Source organism: Amblyraja radiata, chromosome 9 (assembly GCF_010909765.2).
Source record: "Amblyraja radiata isolate CabotCenter1 chromosome 9, sAmbRad1.1.pri, whole genome shotgun sequence".
In the NCBI taxonomy this organism is placed as follows: Eukaryota; Metazoa; Chordata; class Chondrichthyes; order Rajiformes; family Rajidae; genus Amblyraja; species Amblyraja radiata.
In genome coordinates, this window is record NC_045964.1 from 36882823 (window position 1) to 36899336 (window position 16514).

The following is a 16514-nucleotide window of genomic DNA, read 5'->3' on the forward strand; positions in this document are numbered from 1 at the left end:
TTTAATTGCTGTAAATAAATGCCCATTTAAATCAACTTTCCAGTGGGTCCCTGTGGAACGCGCTGGTTTAGAAAGTTCACATTGCGGTAGATTTGTGCCCCAAATGCCGAGAAAAATACTGCGGGATATAATGGGCCCAAATTGAGCTACTCGCAATATTAAACTTAGTATAAAGGGATCTTTAGAAGCCCTTTTTAATGTAAAAATATACAACCTAACTTCTGCAATTTGCTTTATGAGACCCTGCGGTTGCTGGCGGTCGCGGGTTTAGAGATTGATTTTTAAACTACTATAACTATTATTCAAGGCCTTTAAACCTAATAATAGCTTTTGCGACGGGGTCTTCCAGCGATTTTTCGTTAATAATTAACTAGGCTGAACATTTTCGATTGGAACAGCTTAGAGAAAATCGCGTTTTAAACCCGCCCCCTCTAAACGGCGCCAAAATCGCGCACACCCTCAGCAGCAGATCTTCAACGACGCTTCAGGTAGGCTTTGCAACATACCTACCCTGACTGCTATTTTTAAGAGCCCTATCTAGCTCTCTCTTGAAAGCATCCAGAGAACCTGCCTCCACCGCCCTCTGAGGCAGAGAATTCCACAGACTCACCGCTCTCTGTGAGAAAAAGTGTTTCCTTGTCTCCGTTCTAAATGGCTTACCCCTTATTCTTAAACTGTGGCCCCTGGTTCTGGACTCCCCCAACATCGGGAACATGTTTCCTGCCTCTAGCGAGTTCAAACCCTTAATAATCTTATATGTTTCAGTAAGATACCCTCTCATCCTTCTAAACTCCAGAGTATACAAGCCCAGCCACTCCATTCTCTCAGCATATGACAGTCCCGCCATCCCGGGACTTAACCTTGTAAACCTATGCTGCACTCCCTCAACAGCAAGAATGTCCTTCCTCAAATTAGGGGACCAAAACTGCACACAATACTCCAGGTATGGTCTCACTATGGGCCCTATACAACTGCAGAAGGACCTCTTTGCTCCTATACTCAACTCCTCTTGTTATGAAGGCCAACATGCCATTCGCTTTCTTCACTGCCTGCTGTACCTGCATGCTTACTTTCATTGACAGATGAACAAGGACCCCAGATCCCATTGTACTTCCCCTTTTCGCAACTCGACGCCATTTAGATAATAATCTGCCTTCCTGCTTTTGCTACCAAAGTGGATAACCTCACATTTATCCACATAAAACTGCATCTGCCATGCATCTGCCCACTAACCCAACCTGTCCAAGTCACCCTGCATTCTCATAGCATGCTCCTCACAGTTCACACTGTCACCTAGCATTGTGTCTTCTGCGAATTTGCTAATGTTACTTTGAATCCCGTCATCTAAATCATTGATGTATATTGTAAATAGCTGCGGTCCCAGCACCGAGCCTTGTGGTACCCCACTAGTCACTGCCTGCATTCTGAAAGGGACCCGTTAATCCCTACTCTTTGTTTCCTGTCTGCCAACCAATTTTATATCCATTGTTTGTTTATTATGTTGTCTAGGAGTACTGTGTTTACAAACCTGTTGGAGTGCTGCAAGGAAGAATTTCATTGTTGTTTCGGTATATATGACCAGCACTCTAAAATCTTGCACTATACTATGATTGCTGCAACATCAGACAAGGATGTATATATTTTTCATATCGCTGTGCTTTCTATAATGGCTTTTAAGTTTAAAAACAGTGTTAAAAAATGTAAATATTCCACAAGATAAAAATATCTTCATATATTTGACTGTCAGGGACATGTCACTGCAATTAATGACCTTAATTTTCAAGATCGTTTAATAACTGCGAATAAACTTATACTTAAATTCTGGAAAAAGATAACAGTCCCCACAGTGAAGATGTGGATCACAGAAATGACCGAGACACTACATCTAGAAAAAATAAGGCTCGTCTTGACTGACAAACCAGATCAATTTTCCAAAATATGGTCTCCTTTCATTGAATTTCTTCAACAACATAATGGTTGAACACAAATTCAAAAACTACGCTAGGGTCGGGTGAGCGGGTGTTGGGAAGGGTAGTGGGATATATCTCCGGTTCTTTCACTTCTTCGTTAGTTCAGGGGTTTTTCTTTTTTCTCTTTCGTGCCTTTTTCTTTTCCTTTCTTCTTTCTTTCCTTTTTTTCCGATTTAGTTATTAGTTTATAAAATGTTAAAATTGAAGCTGTACGAAAACTGTATAATTGTTATGTCAATTACTTTCTCCTTGTACAATTGCTTCTAATAAAATAAATATTAAAAAAAAAATAAAAAAAATTCAAGATCCCACCTGCCAATTATGCAAAGGCTTTGGGTCACAGGCAAAAAGAACTACACCTGCAACGTATCATTGTCTATTTTGTTCCAACAGGTTTGATCAGTGCAAAATGTGTCCTCTGGGTAATCAGCAGGAAAATGTTAAATAAACACAAATAAGACAAAAACATTTTGCAAGACATCCCAGTGCTGATGTAAATTCTATTCAGGATAAACAAAACGGCACACTAGTCCCAGGCTCAGGCATTCACCACTCATAGATACTAGTCTCCATCTTGGGGAGCTGGGAAATGCAGAAGTTCATATGCAGCCCTCCTTTACATAGCCAGGTGAGAGCAACTATCATCCTGGGCAGAATCCATCCTTCCAGAGTGTTACCACAATTAATGAGATGAGGAAAGCCTGCTAAATATTTTTAAATTCTAATTTGTAGCGAGATACTGTAAAAAGGTTTGATTTTCTACAGAACTATGTTATGCCTGCCTCTTTGTAGGGTACGTCGAACAATCCTTATTCGAGGCATACCGTGGCCCTATCCCCGAATTCTACCACCGCTACATTGACGACTGCATTGTTGCTACCTCCTGCACCCATGCAGAACTCACTAACTTCCATCCGGCACTCAAATTCCGACATCTCCCTACCGTTTCTTGACCTCACTATCTCTATCGTAGGTAACAGACGACTGACCGACATCTACTACAAACCCACTGACTCCCATGGCTATCTGGACTACACTTCTTCCCACCCTGCTTCCTGCAAGGACTCTATCCCCTACTCCCAATTCATCTGTGTACGCCGCATCTGCAGGATGAGGTGATGTCCTCATTCTTTAGAGAACGGGGGTTCCCCTCTTCGACTATAGATGAGGCTCTCACCAGAGTCTATCCCGTAGCTCCTCTCTCACCCCCCATCCCCCCACTCGTAACAAGGACAGAGTCCCCCTTGTCCTCACCTTCCAGCCGTCACATACAACAGATAATCCTCTGACATTTTCGCCACCTCCAACGGGATCCCAACACTGGCCACATTTTCCCATCTCTTCCCCTTTTGGCTTTCCACAGAGACCGCTCCCTCCGTAACTCCCTGGTTAATTCGTCCCTTCCCACCCAAACCAGCCCCTCCCTTGGCACTTTCCCTTGCAACCACAGGAAATGCTACATTTGTCGCTTTACCTCCCCTCTCGACTCCATCCAGGGACCCAAGCAGTCTTTCCAGGTGAGGCAGAGGTTCACCTGCACCTCCTCCAACCTCATCTATTGCATCCACTGCTTAAGGTGTCAACTGCTCTACATTGGTGAGCGATCGGTTCGCCCAACACCTCCGCACAGTTCGCATTAACCAACCCGATCTCCCGGTGGCTCAGCACTTCAACTCCCCCTCCTATTCTGTATCCGACCTTTCTGTCCTGGGCCTCCTCCATGGCCAGAGTGAGTCCCTCCGCAAATTGGAGGAGCAGCACCCCATGTTTCGCTTGGGTAGTTTACACCCCAGTGGTATGAACATTGACTTCTCCAATTTCAGGTAGTCCTTGCTTTCTCCCTCCTTCCCCTCCCCTTCCCAGCTCTCCCACAGCCCACTGTCTCCGCCTCTTCCTTTCTTCTTCCCGCCCCCCACCCCCACGTCAGTCTGAAGAAGTCTCGACCCGAAACGTCACCTATTCCTTCGCTCCATAATTGCTGCCTCACCCGCTGAGTTTCTCCAGCATCTGCAGTTCTTTCTTTAAGATTTTCTGCAGAATGCGATTTTGTCAATAAGATCAAAGAAATTACAGAGATCTGACAATAATGATCAGTAATTGATTTTCATATTTTGTACTCTTCACATTCCTTAGTCAGTTTCAAACCCCCCAATATTTTATTAAATAACAACTGAAGCCTGTTTTCTTGCCATAAGATATCTTTATTAATTTCCTACAAACAATTTTGTGAAAACTAAGAACACACTGAGCATGTTCAGTGTTACAGCAGAACCAGAATGGATTTTTTTTAAAGTGTATCTTTATCTTCCTTGCAATTTACTTTATTCCCAAAACTTCGCTAATCTTTTGGACTGCTTTTCCTAAATTCAACTGCAGACAGTTTAATATTAAAAAATATTACGTTTTGTTCAATAGTCGAGCAGCAGTGTACCTAAAACATTAACTCAAAATCTCTTCAATTTTCATCAATTGAAAGAATAAGAATGAAAGGATGCAGAAAGCCCAACTATCAGATTGGTGGCATATCGTAGATTATCCTTTCCACTATCATATTTGCATGGATCTGGGATGTCATTAAAACTAAGTATGCTAATTAACAGGGAATACTGAATGGAATGCATTTGAATAATTTCTAAAATCAGAATATTACTCATATGTCTGAAGAAGGAGAAATTAAAATCCAACGCAAATACCCTTCAAAGGCCTGTTCCAGTCGTTTCGTTTTCAATAGAGCTTCGTCTCTTTCCTCATTGGCTAGCCGAAGTCTGGACATAACAGCTGCATCCCGTTCACTTTGTGCATGATAGATTTCTTCAACTAGAACTGTAAAAACAAAAATAACCAACAAGAATACCAAACATTGACATCAGTTAATGAATGCTGAGAGATAGTAATAGATAGTACTCGAGAAATTAGGTATTAGCTGCTCCAAACGAATTAAGGGGTAAAAAGATTCAAAAGGGACAGGGATGAATTTCCAAACTGCCAGGGGGAATCACTCCCATCTACGTGAACCTAGGCATAATGAGTAGGGAAACGGTAACAAATTATAGAACCGTATCATAGAAAAGTAGGTTCAAAAAGCCATTTAGCTCTGAAATGGCTCCTCTATTTAAACAATTATGGCCTATCATACATCAGAAGGGGTGAGATTAAATAAGTTATTCTTCTTCTCACTCCTTTTCGAGCTTGTAAAGAAAAAGTGTTGGACATTTAAATTTTGTTTTATGCTTTTAATTGCTTTGCAAATATTGCCTATAAGGCCAATTGTTTGACTATTTCGATTTTGTTGTTATTTATTCCTATTTATGTCTTTACTTGTTAGGAACAAATAAACAAATCAAATCAAATACATCAGTACGACATTCCAGTGCGGTCCCCATACTGCCTTTTGTGTCAAGAAATCGCACTCCTTCATAAATATATTCAGCAATTTGGTTTCCACAGTCGTTTACAGTGGAGAATTCCACAAGCCCACACTATGAGAGGAGCAAGCTCTCCTCACCCAAGACACCCCCACCCAGCAGAGGAAATATTTGCCCTGAATCCAGCCTGTCAAGCAAGCCATGTCAGAATTTTGTGCATTTTGTTGAAATCTCCCCTCATTTTTCATACGCTACTGAACACACACCTTCAGATTGCACTACAAAATTTGTACCCTTCCACTCTTCTGCCTTCAATGGTATACTTATTATTGCATCTATCATTATCACGTATACTTTGTACTCAGAAACCAAAGCTGTCATCTTTGTGTAAAGCCACAGGTGATGAGTGACGTCCACAAAAAACATTTCTCTTCTGTTTTTACCATGGAGAAAGATGTGAAGACTGAGCAACTTGGGACAATTCATGGAAATGTTTTGAGGACAGTTCATATTATGGTCGAGGAACTGAACGTCCTAAGACATAAAAAGGTAGACAAATTTCCCTGGATGGATCAGATATATTGGAGGACACTATGAGAAGTGAGAGAAGAAATTATAGGCGCTCTAGCTGAGATAGATGAATCATCATTAGACACAGGTAAGGTGCTGGAAGACTGGAGGGTAGCTAATGTTGTGCCTCTATTTAAAAAGGGCTGCAAGGAAAAGCCTGGGAACTACAGATCAACAAGCCTCATCTGTGGTAGGCAGGTTACTGGAGAGTATTCTGAGGGATAAGATATTTATGCATTTGGTTAGATACGGGCCATTTGGGATAATGGTTTTGTACATGCTAGGTCGTGTCTTACGAATCTGATTGAGTTTTGTGAAGTAACCAAAAACGTTGATGAGAGCAAAGCTATGGACATTGTCTTCATGCAAGGAAGTAGAGGGTGATGGTGGAAGGTTATTTTTCAGACTAGAGGCCTGTGACATGGTGTGCCTCAAGGATCAGTGCTGGGGCCATTGGTGTTTGTGGTTTAATTCAACAATTTGAATGAGAATGTAGGTCACGATTAGTAAGTTTGCAGATGATACTAAAGTGGAGGGTATCGGTTGATAACAAAGATGGTTATCAAAAATTACTGCAGGATCTTGATCAGTTGGGCAAGTGGGCTGAGGAGTGGTTAATGGAGTTTAATGTAGATAAGTGCAAGGTGTTGCATTTTGGGAAGTTCAACCAGTGCAGACCCTTCACAGTGAATGACAGGGCCCATCAGGTGGTCAAGAAGGCTTTTGGTCCACTGGCCTTCATCAGTCAGGGCATTGATTGTAGAAGTTGGGATGTTATGTAAGAATTGTACAAGACATTGGTGGGGCCACATATGGAATATTGTGTTCAGGTTTGGTCACCCAGTTATAGAAAGGATGAAGTTAAGCTTGAAAAGATTTACGAGGATGTTGCCAGGACTTGAGGGCGTGAGCTAGACAGAGAGGTTGGGCAGGCTAGTACTTTATTCCTTGGAGTGCAGAAGGATAAGGAATGAACTTACAGATGTGTATAGGATACTTAGGGGAATAGATAGGATAAATACACAGAGTTGGGGCATCAAGAAGCAGGGATAGGTTTGAGATGAGAGGAGACAGTTTTAATAGGAACCCGAGGGGGAACTTTTTCACAGAGGTTGATGGGTATACAGAACGCGCTGCCAGAGGAGGTAATTGAGGCAGGTCCCATAAAAAAACTTTAAATAAATTTGGACAGGTACATGGATAGGAACGGTTTAGAGAATCATGGGCCAAACATAGACTGGTGGGACAAATGTAGATAGGGCATCTTGGTTGACATGGGCATGTTGGGTCAAAGGGCCTGTTTTTTGTGCAGTACAAGTCTTTATGTATATCTTATCTCGGGTGAGTCCAGGTGTGGTCTCACCAAGGACCTGTATAATAGTAAGATTAAACGAGAACTTACCAGTTTGAAGTTTGATCTGTATTTTATGAGGAGTTACGATGAGGGATTACGTGAAGAACCCGCTCAGTGCGCAGGCGCGGCATACATCCAAGCAGCGGTGTGGAATCACAGATAGACACAGTTATTTTGAAGCAAACATAGTAAAGATAAGGAGACATCAATTTATTTGTTTGATCCATATAATGAGGGTGGGAGCGGAGGGCACGTAATCCCTCATCGTAACTCCTCATAAAATACAGATCAAACTTCAAACTGGTAAGTTCTCGTTTAATCTTACTATTTTACTTCGGAGTCACGTGAGTGACTACGTGAAGATTTCAAAGCTCTGTGATTTCAAACCGTGTAACAGTTTCATTTCACTCACTGCCGAAGTTCTTGAGGGAGGAAGTGTTATCGTAATCAACCAATGAGTCTATTTGTAGAAAAACACAATGGTATTTTTTAAACAATAACAACAAAGAATTAAGTTGCTCCCCTGGGCTTAAATTAAATATTTGCAGTTCGTAAATCTTTACTGCAAATAAACCAGGTTTTGCCAACGGCTTATTATAAAATTTTTGAACGGTCTTTTCCCCCCCACCATCCTGCTGTAGCCAGGATGTGGTCTATAGGCATGTCCATTCTTTAGCCGTCGACATGGATGCTGTCCTGGTGGAATAAAATTTGTACATGTTAGTGTTTATCCCAGCAGTTTCTAGCACCTGCTTGAGCCATCTCGCAATGGTTTGGCTCGTCACCCGACCATAAGGTTTTTGTGACTGACCCACAAGGCTTTTCATCTCCCTCGTATATTTTGGTTGTGTCTATGTAGGATAGTAGGTGAGTCATGGCACATAACCGTGGTTCTGGTGGGTAAGGCGCGACTGGATTAGGTGTTCCAGGTCTGCTCTGTTTGATCAGTCGCTGGATAACGACAGATCTGGTCTGGAGCTGTGATCATGTTGTCCAGTCGCAATAGGTGTAGTGACTGGACCCTCTGAGCGGATACAAGTGCCATCAACATGAGCGTCTTTAGTGTAGCTTGCTCGAGGCCGGGGGATCTGGCTGGTGGCCATTCCCTGAGATATGTCAGGACCACACTGATATCCCAAATATGGGTATACCTGGGCTTAGGGCTTGATATTGTAAATGCCCTTCATCAGTTTTACCACCAGTGGATGGGATCCCATCGCCTGTTGTCCTGGCGCTGGTTGTTGATGGCACTGTAGCTGATCCCTACATCGTGGTGTAGATAGGCCAGGAACTCCAGTATGTTGGTGGCTGTAGCTGTTGCGTATGTCGTCCCTGTTACCTGGCAGTACTTCTCCCTTTTTTGATGCTGGTTAAGTACTGCCTCTGGTGGATGTTCGAAGGGATGCCGACATGGTGATGGTTTGTTTGGACAATCCCAGTTCCAGGTAAGGTCTGTTCAAACTTGCAACCCAGGCGTTTAATTTTCTCATGGCATGGGTGTTTAGCTTACCTGGTAGGTAAGTAGCTGATAGCCAAATATGTCTTTCGACACACCATTGCCAAATCATGTTGACCAATTTGTCGCATGACAATGATTTTATGCCACCCATATGGTTAATATAAGCCATCACCGTAGTATTTATCAATTTGTAACCGAACATGCAAGTGCTGCATATTGGATACATATGCTTTTAAACCATAAAAGGCGCCCAACATCTCTAGATAGTTAATGCCCAGTGTAAGTAGTAATGATGACTCTAGGTTAGTCCATCTACCACCTGTGCTGGATATGGAGTTAGTCGCTCCCCAGCCTTGAGCACTGGCATCTGTTTTAGTAACTAAAGTAGGGTTAGTGATAAAGATAGGGCTGAAACTATGCCAAACGTTTTCTGCCCACCACTGTAGCTCTGATATTGCTTCAGTGGGTAAGTTCATGACACGATCATAGTGACCTGTATGTCGTTTTATTGCCTGTACCTTTGCTCTCTGTAAATTTTTTTATTTTTTTTTTTGATAGTGCAAAGGTCCGAATTGAGTAGCCGGAAATGCTGCTACCATTTTCCCAATTACTCTTGCTACTTGTCGAATATCCTTTGGAATTCAGTTGTTTGGCAGTAACATATGTCTCCATTTTGAAATGTATATACTTAACAAATTTGTTTAGTGATGTTAAGTCAATGATGATGCGACAGCCACCATCTTTTTTGGTTTTAGTGAATATATTCGATACAAATTCCAAAGGTTCATGTTTGGTCTTTTCGATGACCCCCTTTGTGATAAGTCTCACCAGTTCAGCTTGTCCCTCACGTTTCTCTTTGACGGAGGGAGAAATACCCTTTGGGGCCATTGTTGAACTGGCGGCGTTTTTTTTCTTTTTTTTTTTTTTTCTTCTGACATGAATTGTATTTTATATCCACTATGCTTCAAACCGGTGCAATCTACCTCCTGTTAGTATTAAGCCTCCACCTCCCAAAAGGTGATAGGAACCAGACCCACCTACCTCCATGGTTACGGGTATTTCCTCTGATTCCCTTTGGTCGGCTTGCGAGGTGTCTGATGTGGCGTGTTTGTTGGGGGTTGGCGCATTTTCCATGGGGTCCGCTCTGGGCCCTGGTCTAAAAAAGACTTACGGTGAAAGTAAGCGGACCCCGAGCTTTCACCAGTGTTGAATGGTGGATGTTTACTGGTGGATGCGGCGGGGTGCTGCCACTTGGTGGTATGTGTTTTCAGTTTGCTCGTTTTATACCCTGCCTTCCCGAAGAGCAGCCTGTCTGGCTTATCGGCTGGTGTTTTACACAGCCCGGCAATCGAGGACTGATGGCAGGTTTGATGATTTCTTTCCGCAGATTATTAATTTCAACCTGCGTGTTACACAACAACGCGAGCGTATCCTGTTGATTGGTGGTCATCTCGGTGTTGTTTATAGAACGAGCAAACGAAGTGATGCCTGCTGTCAATAGTCGGAGTATCCGCTGCAGCTTTAGCTCGTGGTGCCGGATGGTTGCCCCAATGTGTCCCCAGATTTGGCTGTTCACCGCTGGTACTTTTTAGAGGTTCACAGTTCTCCGGCGCCTTCATTAATCACCTGCCCCTGCAGAGCTCTGTTGGAAAGGTAATTGATACTTGCCGCTAGTTTGGCCTCTAGCGGTTCCCCTGCATGGGGTTTTGACACGTAGCGGCCCACTACACCAAGCAGCTGTTCCTGCTCCTGCACCCCCTGCATACTCCCGAAATCTTCAGCCATAACCCCTTGTTCTGGACCAGCCCAGTCCTGGTCCCCAAAGCTATCCTCTGGAAAGGAGGATGCAATGGACAGTGCAGGAGGCACTGTAGAGGGAGTGCCTGACTTCCCTCTGCAAGAGCTCCCCTCCCGGGGTGCACCTTGCTGGAGCACCTGCTCCAAGAGCCGCTCCATGCGGCTCAGGCGGCTGTCCCTCCCCCTCCTGGGTGGAGAGACGTCCCCGTCCGACGAGTCGGATGCCACCGGCCGGTTGCTCTTCCGTTTGGCTTTGCCTCCAGCCCGCTGTTCAGACATTAGCGGAGCTGGACTCGGCTCGGTGTCGGGGATAGCGGAACGCCTGGATAGCGCTCCTACCGCCTGTTGCTGCCCCTCCTTCTCCTCTTGCGGAGTTGGACGAGGGCAGATTTCGAAAGTCTTGTTTTTTCTTTTCGCGAGAGCGCTCTTTCTGCGCATCTCGCTGGAGCTGCTCCAATTGCTGTTGGATGCAGCTCAGGCGGCTGTCTCTCCTTCATTTTAGGTAGAGACATGTCCCCGTCCGACGAATCGGACGCCACCGGCCGGATGCCTGTTCGGATGGCTAGATATCCAGCCCGCAGTTCAGGTACTAGCGGGACTGGGCTCGGCGCGGTGATGGGGATTGCGGAGCGCCCGGTTCCTACCGCCTTCTTCTGGAGCTTTTGCCTTGTAGATGCGAGAGCGCCCCTCAAGCAGCGCGTCTCGCAGGCTCCTGCTCCGTGAACCGCTCCAGCGGCTCAGGCGGCTCTCTCTCCCCCCGTGCGGGTGGAGAGACGTCCCGTCCCAAATCGGGAACACCTGCCGGATGCCTCTCGAGTGGCTATGCATCCAGCCCGCTGCTCAGGTACTAGCGGGCTGGCCTCGGCACGGTGTCGGGGAATTACGGAACACCGGGTCGCTTCTACCGCCTGTTGCTGCCCCCCTTCCCCCTGACGGGAAACCGTTCCTCCTTGAACGGGGGACAGTTTTGTTCCAGAGCCTTTTTCTCTGCCTGTAAAAAACACAAGCAGAAAAAAGGCTCACCTGTAAAAGAAACCCCGACCTCAGGATACTCACCTGACGGTCCGGTTCATCCTGTAACGGGACAGCCTACCTCCCGTTGCGGCCGCTGTTGCACTGCTGGCGTAATGCCGCGCCTGCGCACTGAGCGGGTTCTTCACGTAGTCACTCACGTGACTCCGAAGTAAAATTGTTGTAAAACATTCTTGCTTCACTGAAGGTTAATATATTGTTTGTTTTTTTAATTACTTGCTGAAAATTTTATTCTAACATTAAAGAACTACATAGATGCATATATAAAAATAATTTGTTTTAAAAATAAAACTTAGAATTTAAATTTTTAGAAGTCAGTAGTTCTGCCTGGAACTGTCAATATTTCCCTCTGTAATAGTATCAAAGCTTGGAAGTTGGATACAAGCACTCAAACAGGTGAATTCTAAAAAGCTGATTGTATTTCTTCATTGAATCCTTCAATGTATGCACCTTTGGAGCATGATCTTCTACAGGTTTTCAAACTGGGAAAGTCACAGATTTTTCTTGTAGAAGGCGATATACATCTATGATGCAAGAGTTGTAAATCCTTATAATGAAAAGATGAGATTGGTTGTGATGGACCAGTGCAAGTGAAAGATCATTCACATTTTCTCAATTTCAATTGATTTATGGAATTTAACTTGTGCTTTCTTCAGGCTTTTAGTGTTTTTCATTATTTTAAAAATAATTGCCTTCCATTTTTTCATGAATTAAAAAAAATGTCAATAGTATGTTTAATTTTAATTCAACAATTTTGAATGTTCGAGAGTATGAGGAACATGCATTCAATCTTCAACAGCCAGTTATGTTGGTGGCCAATTTGAGATGACAGCAATTCTGTTGCCATTTATTGGTCGAAAAGCATGCAATGCAAAAACCTCACTGATCACAGGAACTTTGCCCCTGGAGATGGTTGGTGTGGACAAAAAGAGCCAAAGGACCTATTTTAGTCCTGTCTGACTCCATGAGTTACCCCTTGATAGAATTGAGTTTTGTGGGCTGGTGACTGGCAAGCATGATTAAGGCCAGTATGAGTCAAGAAATCAACAAAACAATCTGACCAAAAGAGGCTAATTCACTTCTTCCCATCGCTGTAATCTCCTCCAGTCCCATATATATCCAATTTGCTTGTGTTCCTCTTACGCTGTCCCCCTGAACATGCCTAGATCTAACAATTCCACAATGGAGGCCCTGCCATGGCTAAATTACATTCCTAAACTGTCTACATTTCTTTCGACCTTTTAGGGAATCTTTCAAACTTAACTCTTTGATGAAATATATATCTCTTTATTTAACAGGCTCCCGTCAAGTGCCTTGGGCTGTTTGCTATGTAAATGGAGTTATACAAGTGGAAGTTGCTGCTGTTGGTTATATTTTGTTACTTTGTGTATAGAACCATGCACTGAACAAATTGGCTGAAACTATGTCTATAGATCAACCATGTAATTCAAAGATAATTAACCACAATGAGCCCATTGGGACATCTTATGGACGAAAAAGTATCATTAAAATGAATGTTCTTTCTATTGGTCCATTAAATAGAATTTTATGGTAAACAATCACTATTGCCAATCATTAATACAAAATATTGCCCATCGTGAAACTCATGCAGAAGATACCAGCAGTTGCTCTCAGGATTGATGGTAGGAACTAGCAACGTGCTGGGTTCTCGAACCAGCACACTGATGCAATCATAAATAAAGCCCATCAATACCTCCACCTCCCTAGATGACTGACGAGATTTGGTATGTCAACAAATACTCTCTTGAACTTTTCCAGGTGTACAATAGAGAGCATATTGAATGGTTGCATCACAGCCTGGTTTGACAATGCAGGAATGAGATTATAAAATGTGGTGGACATTATTACCCTGCCCATCAAAGGGACTGACAAAGTCAGTCAAAGTCAATTTTATTCGACACATGCAGTGAAATGAATTTGCCAGCAGCGATACACTTAAAAAGAACACACAATACACAATAAAAATTTAACACAAACATCCACCACAGCATTCTTCACTGTGGTGGAAGGCAACAAAGTTCAACCAGTCCTCCTCCTTTGTTCACCCGTAGTCGCCGCTACAGACGGCCCGATGTACAGGCAGTGGAACACTCTCCGCAGCTTGGAGGACCCGAATCAACACTTTCCTACCGATGTCCACGGCTTCAGGATGTTATAGGCCGCAAGCTGGCGGTCAGAGCTCTTCTCCGGCGATCCCCGGCGAGGGATCCTAGGCTCTGGATGATAAGTGCACTCCACGCCCGCGGCTAGAAGCTCCGCAGACCACAGTCCCCACGGTGCCAAAGTCACCAGACCTGTGATCGGAGCACTCCTCTCTGGTGACCCCCGGCAAGGGTTTGCCCGCTCCACGACGGAAAGTCCACGCAGCGCCTGCTGCCGATGCTCCGGGCCCGACGCCGGGATAGGCCGCTCCAATCCATGGTATTAGGCCGTGGGGGAGGCGACATGGAAAAAGTCGCCCCTCCGTGGAGGAGGCGGCCGAAAGCATTTCCCCCCTTACCTCTCCCTACCACCCCCCACATAAGACATACCGAGAGACACCCAAACTAACACTAGACACACCAAAACAAACAAAAAAAGTTGAAATGAAATGAAATGAAATACGTTTATTGTCATTGCACAACAACTGTACAACGAAATTCCATTGCATCTCCTTCGGTGTGTACATAGAAGACACAGGATAAAAGATTTTAAAAGAACAAAACACAACAGCCATTGACTCACATATACACAAGATCAGTAAAGAATAGAATAGAATAGAATATGTTTATTGTCATTGCACAAAACTGAGCAACGAAATTCCATTTGCTTCTCCTCCGTTAAAAGAAATACAACACAACAACCAATACACATATGTACAGTTAATAGTAAAATAATAGATACATTTTTTAAAAAGTTCAAAAGAATTTAGCGGTATTCCTCGAAGTTACTTCTTGCTTCCCAGTGTTCACTATTGGAGTTAAGCTCTTTTACTGCACATGGGTAGAAACTATTTTTTAGTCTACCTGTGTGAGCCTGCAGAGACCTGAGTCGGTTCCCCGAGGGTAGCAGAATAAAAAGGTGGTTGGCAGGGTGGGATGTGTCCTTCTTGATATTTATGGCCCTGCGCAAGCATCGGGCCTTGTATATGTCATCCAAGGAGGGCAGGTTAGCGTTTGTAATGCGCTGCGCAGTTTTTATAATTCCCTGCAGCGCCCTCCTCTCAGCCACAGTACAGCTGGCAAACCACACCAGGATTCCGTAAGTGAGGATACTTTCCACGGCGCATCGATAGAAGGACAGCAGCAGCGGCTGTGAGACGTTAGCTCTCCGTAGAGACCTCAGGAAATACAGCCGCTGATGAGACTTCTTCAAGAGAGTGACGGTGTTCATTTGCCATTTGAGGTCCTGGGAGATGTTTATTCCCAGGAACCTAAAGTCGTTGACTCTCTCCACCATGTCTCCTTTGATGTATAAGGGAGCAGGTTCCTCTCTCCTCTTCCTCCTGGTCAACGACAAGTTCTTTTGTCTTTGATGGGTTTAGTACCAGGTTGTTTTAATAAATAGGTATTAAAAATATTTTAGAAGAATATTGCGCATTATCTTGCACCCCGAATTATATTATGCTTCCCCCAGTGTTCTTTGTTAGAGTTAAGTTCTTTTATCACACATGGGCAGAAACTATTTTTTAGTCTACCGGTGCAAGCCTTCAGAGACCTGTATCGCCTCCCAGAGGGTAGCAGAGTGAAAGGGTGGTTGGCAGGGTGGGATGTGTCCTGCTTGATGTTTGTGGCCCGGCGCAAGCATCGGGCCCTGTATATGTCATCCAGGGAGGGCAGTTGGGCGTTTGTGATGCTCTGTGCAGTTTTAATAACTCTCTGCAGCGCCCTCCTCTCAGCCACAGTGCAGCTAGCAAACTACACCAGGATGCCATAGGAGAGGATGCTTTCCACTGCACACCGGTAGACGGTCAGCAGCAGCGGTTATGAAACGTTTGCTCTCCGCAGAGACCTCAGGAAATATAGCCACTGCTGTGACTTCTTCACTGTCAATTTGAGGTCCTGGGAGATGTATATTCCCAGGAACTTAAAGTCAGTGACTCTCTCCACCATGTCTCCTTTGATGTAGAGAGGAGCAGGTTCCTCTCACCTCCTCCTGAAGTCAATAACCAGTTCTTTTGTTTTGGTTGGGTTGAGTACCAGGTTATTTTTAGTGCACCAGACAGTCAGTTTTTGGACTTCATCTCTGTAGGCAGACTCGTCGTTGTTATTTATCAGCCCCACCACAGTCGTGTCATCCGCAAACTTGATGATCCGGTTTGTGCTGTGTATTGGTGTGCAGTCATGGGTGTATATTGTGTATAAGATAGGACTCAACACACAACCTTGTGGCGCTCCTGTGCTGAGCGTCAGGACTGGGGAGTGATTGGACCCCATCCTGACAGTCTGTGGATGATCTGTTAAGAAGTCTTTGATCCATCTGCATGTGTCGGCATTAACACCCAGGTCAGACAGTTTGTCCGCCATTCTGCTGGGGATGATGGTTATTGAATGCAGAACTAAAATCTACAAACAACATCCTCACATAGCGAACACGCTGCTGGCAAGGCAGCCGTCTCGCAGCGCCACCACCTCCCCACCATCGGGATTCATAGGAGTCACTACCTCAAAAAGCCTGCATGCATCAGCAACCCACACCATGCCGGCCACGTTCCCATTTCAGACCTGCCATCGGGAAGAAGGTATATGAATCTGAAAACTGACATTCAGGTTCAGAAGAGCTTCTTCCCAACAACCATCAGGGTATTGAACACCTCCATCAGCAATGGAACTTTGAACTATAAACTGTCAAGGTTGCATTAGGGACTTTAGCCTTTTGTTTTGTTTTGCACTCATATTTGGAGTTTTTGCTTTATTGAACTTTATTTGTTTGTTTATTATGTTATCTTTCGAGTACTGTGTTTACTG

At 44.3% G+C, this 16514-nt stretch overlaps 1 protein-coding gene across 4 annotated transcripts in view; it reads right to left on the minus strand.

The window, feature by feature from the left end:
- mipol1 (mirror-image polydactyly 1) overlaps positions 1-16514 on the minus strand; it is a 170870-nt gene that overhangs the window by 93741 nt on the left and 60615 nt on the right. For all 4 annotated transcript variants that reach the window (XM_033027131.1, XM_033027128.1, XM_033027130.1 and 1 more), the window contains one exon: positions 4664-4793. In XM_033027131.1, coding sequence (XP_032883022.1) covers positions 4664-4793 — 130 coding nt within the window. The remainder of the gene's footprint in view (positions 1-4663; positions 4794-16514) is intronic.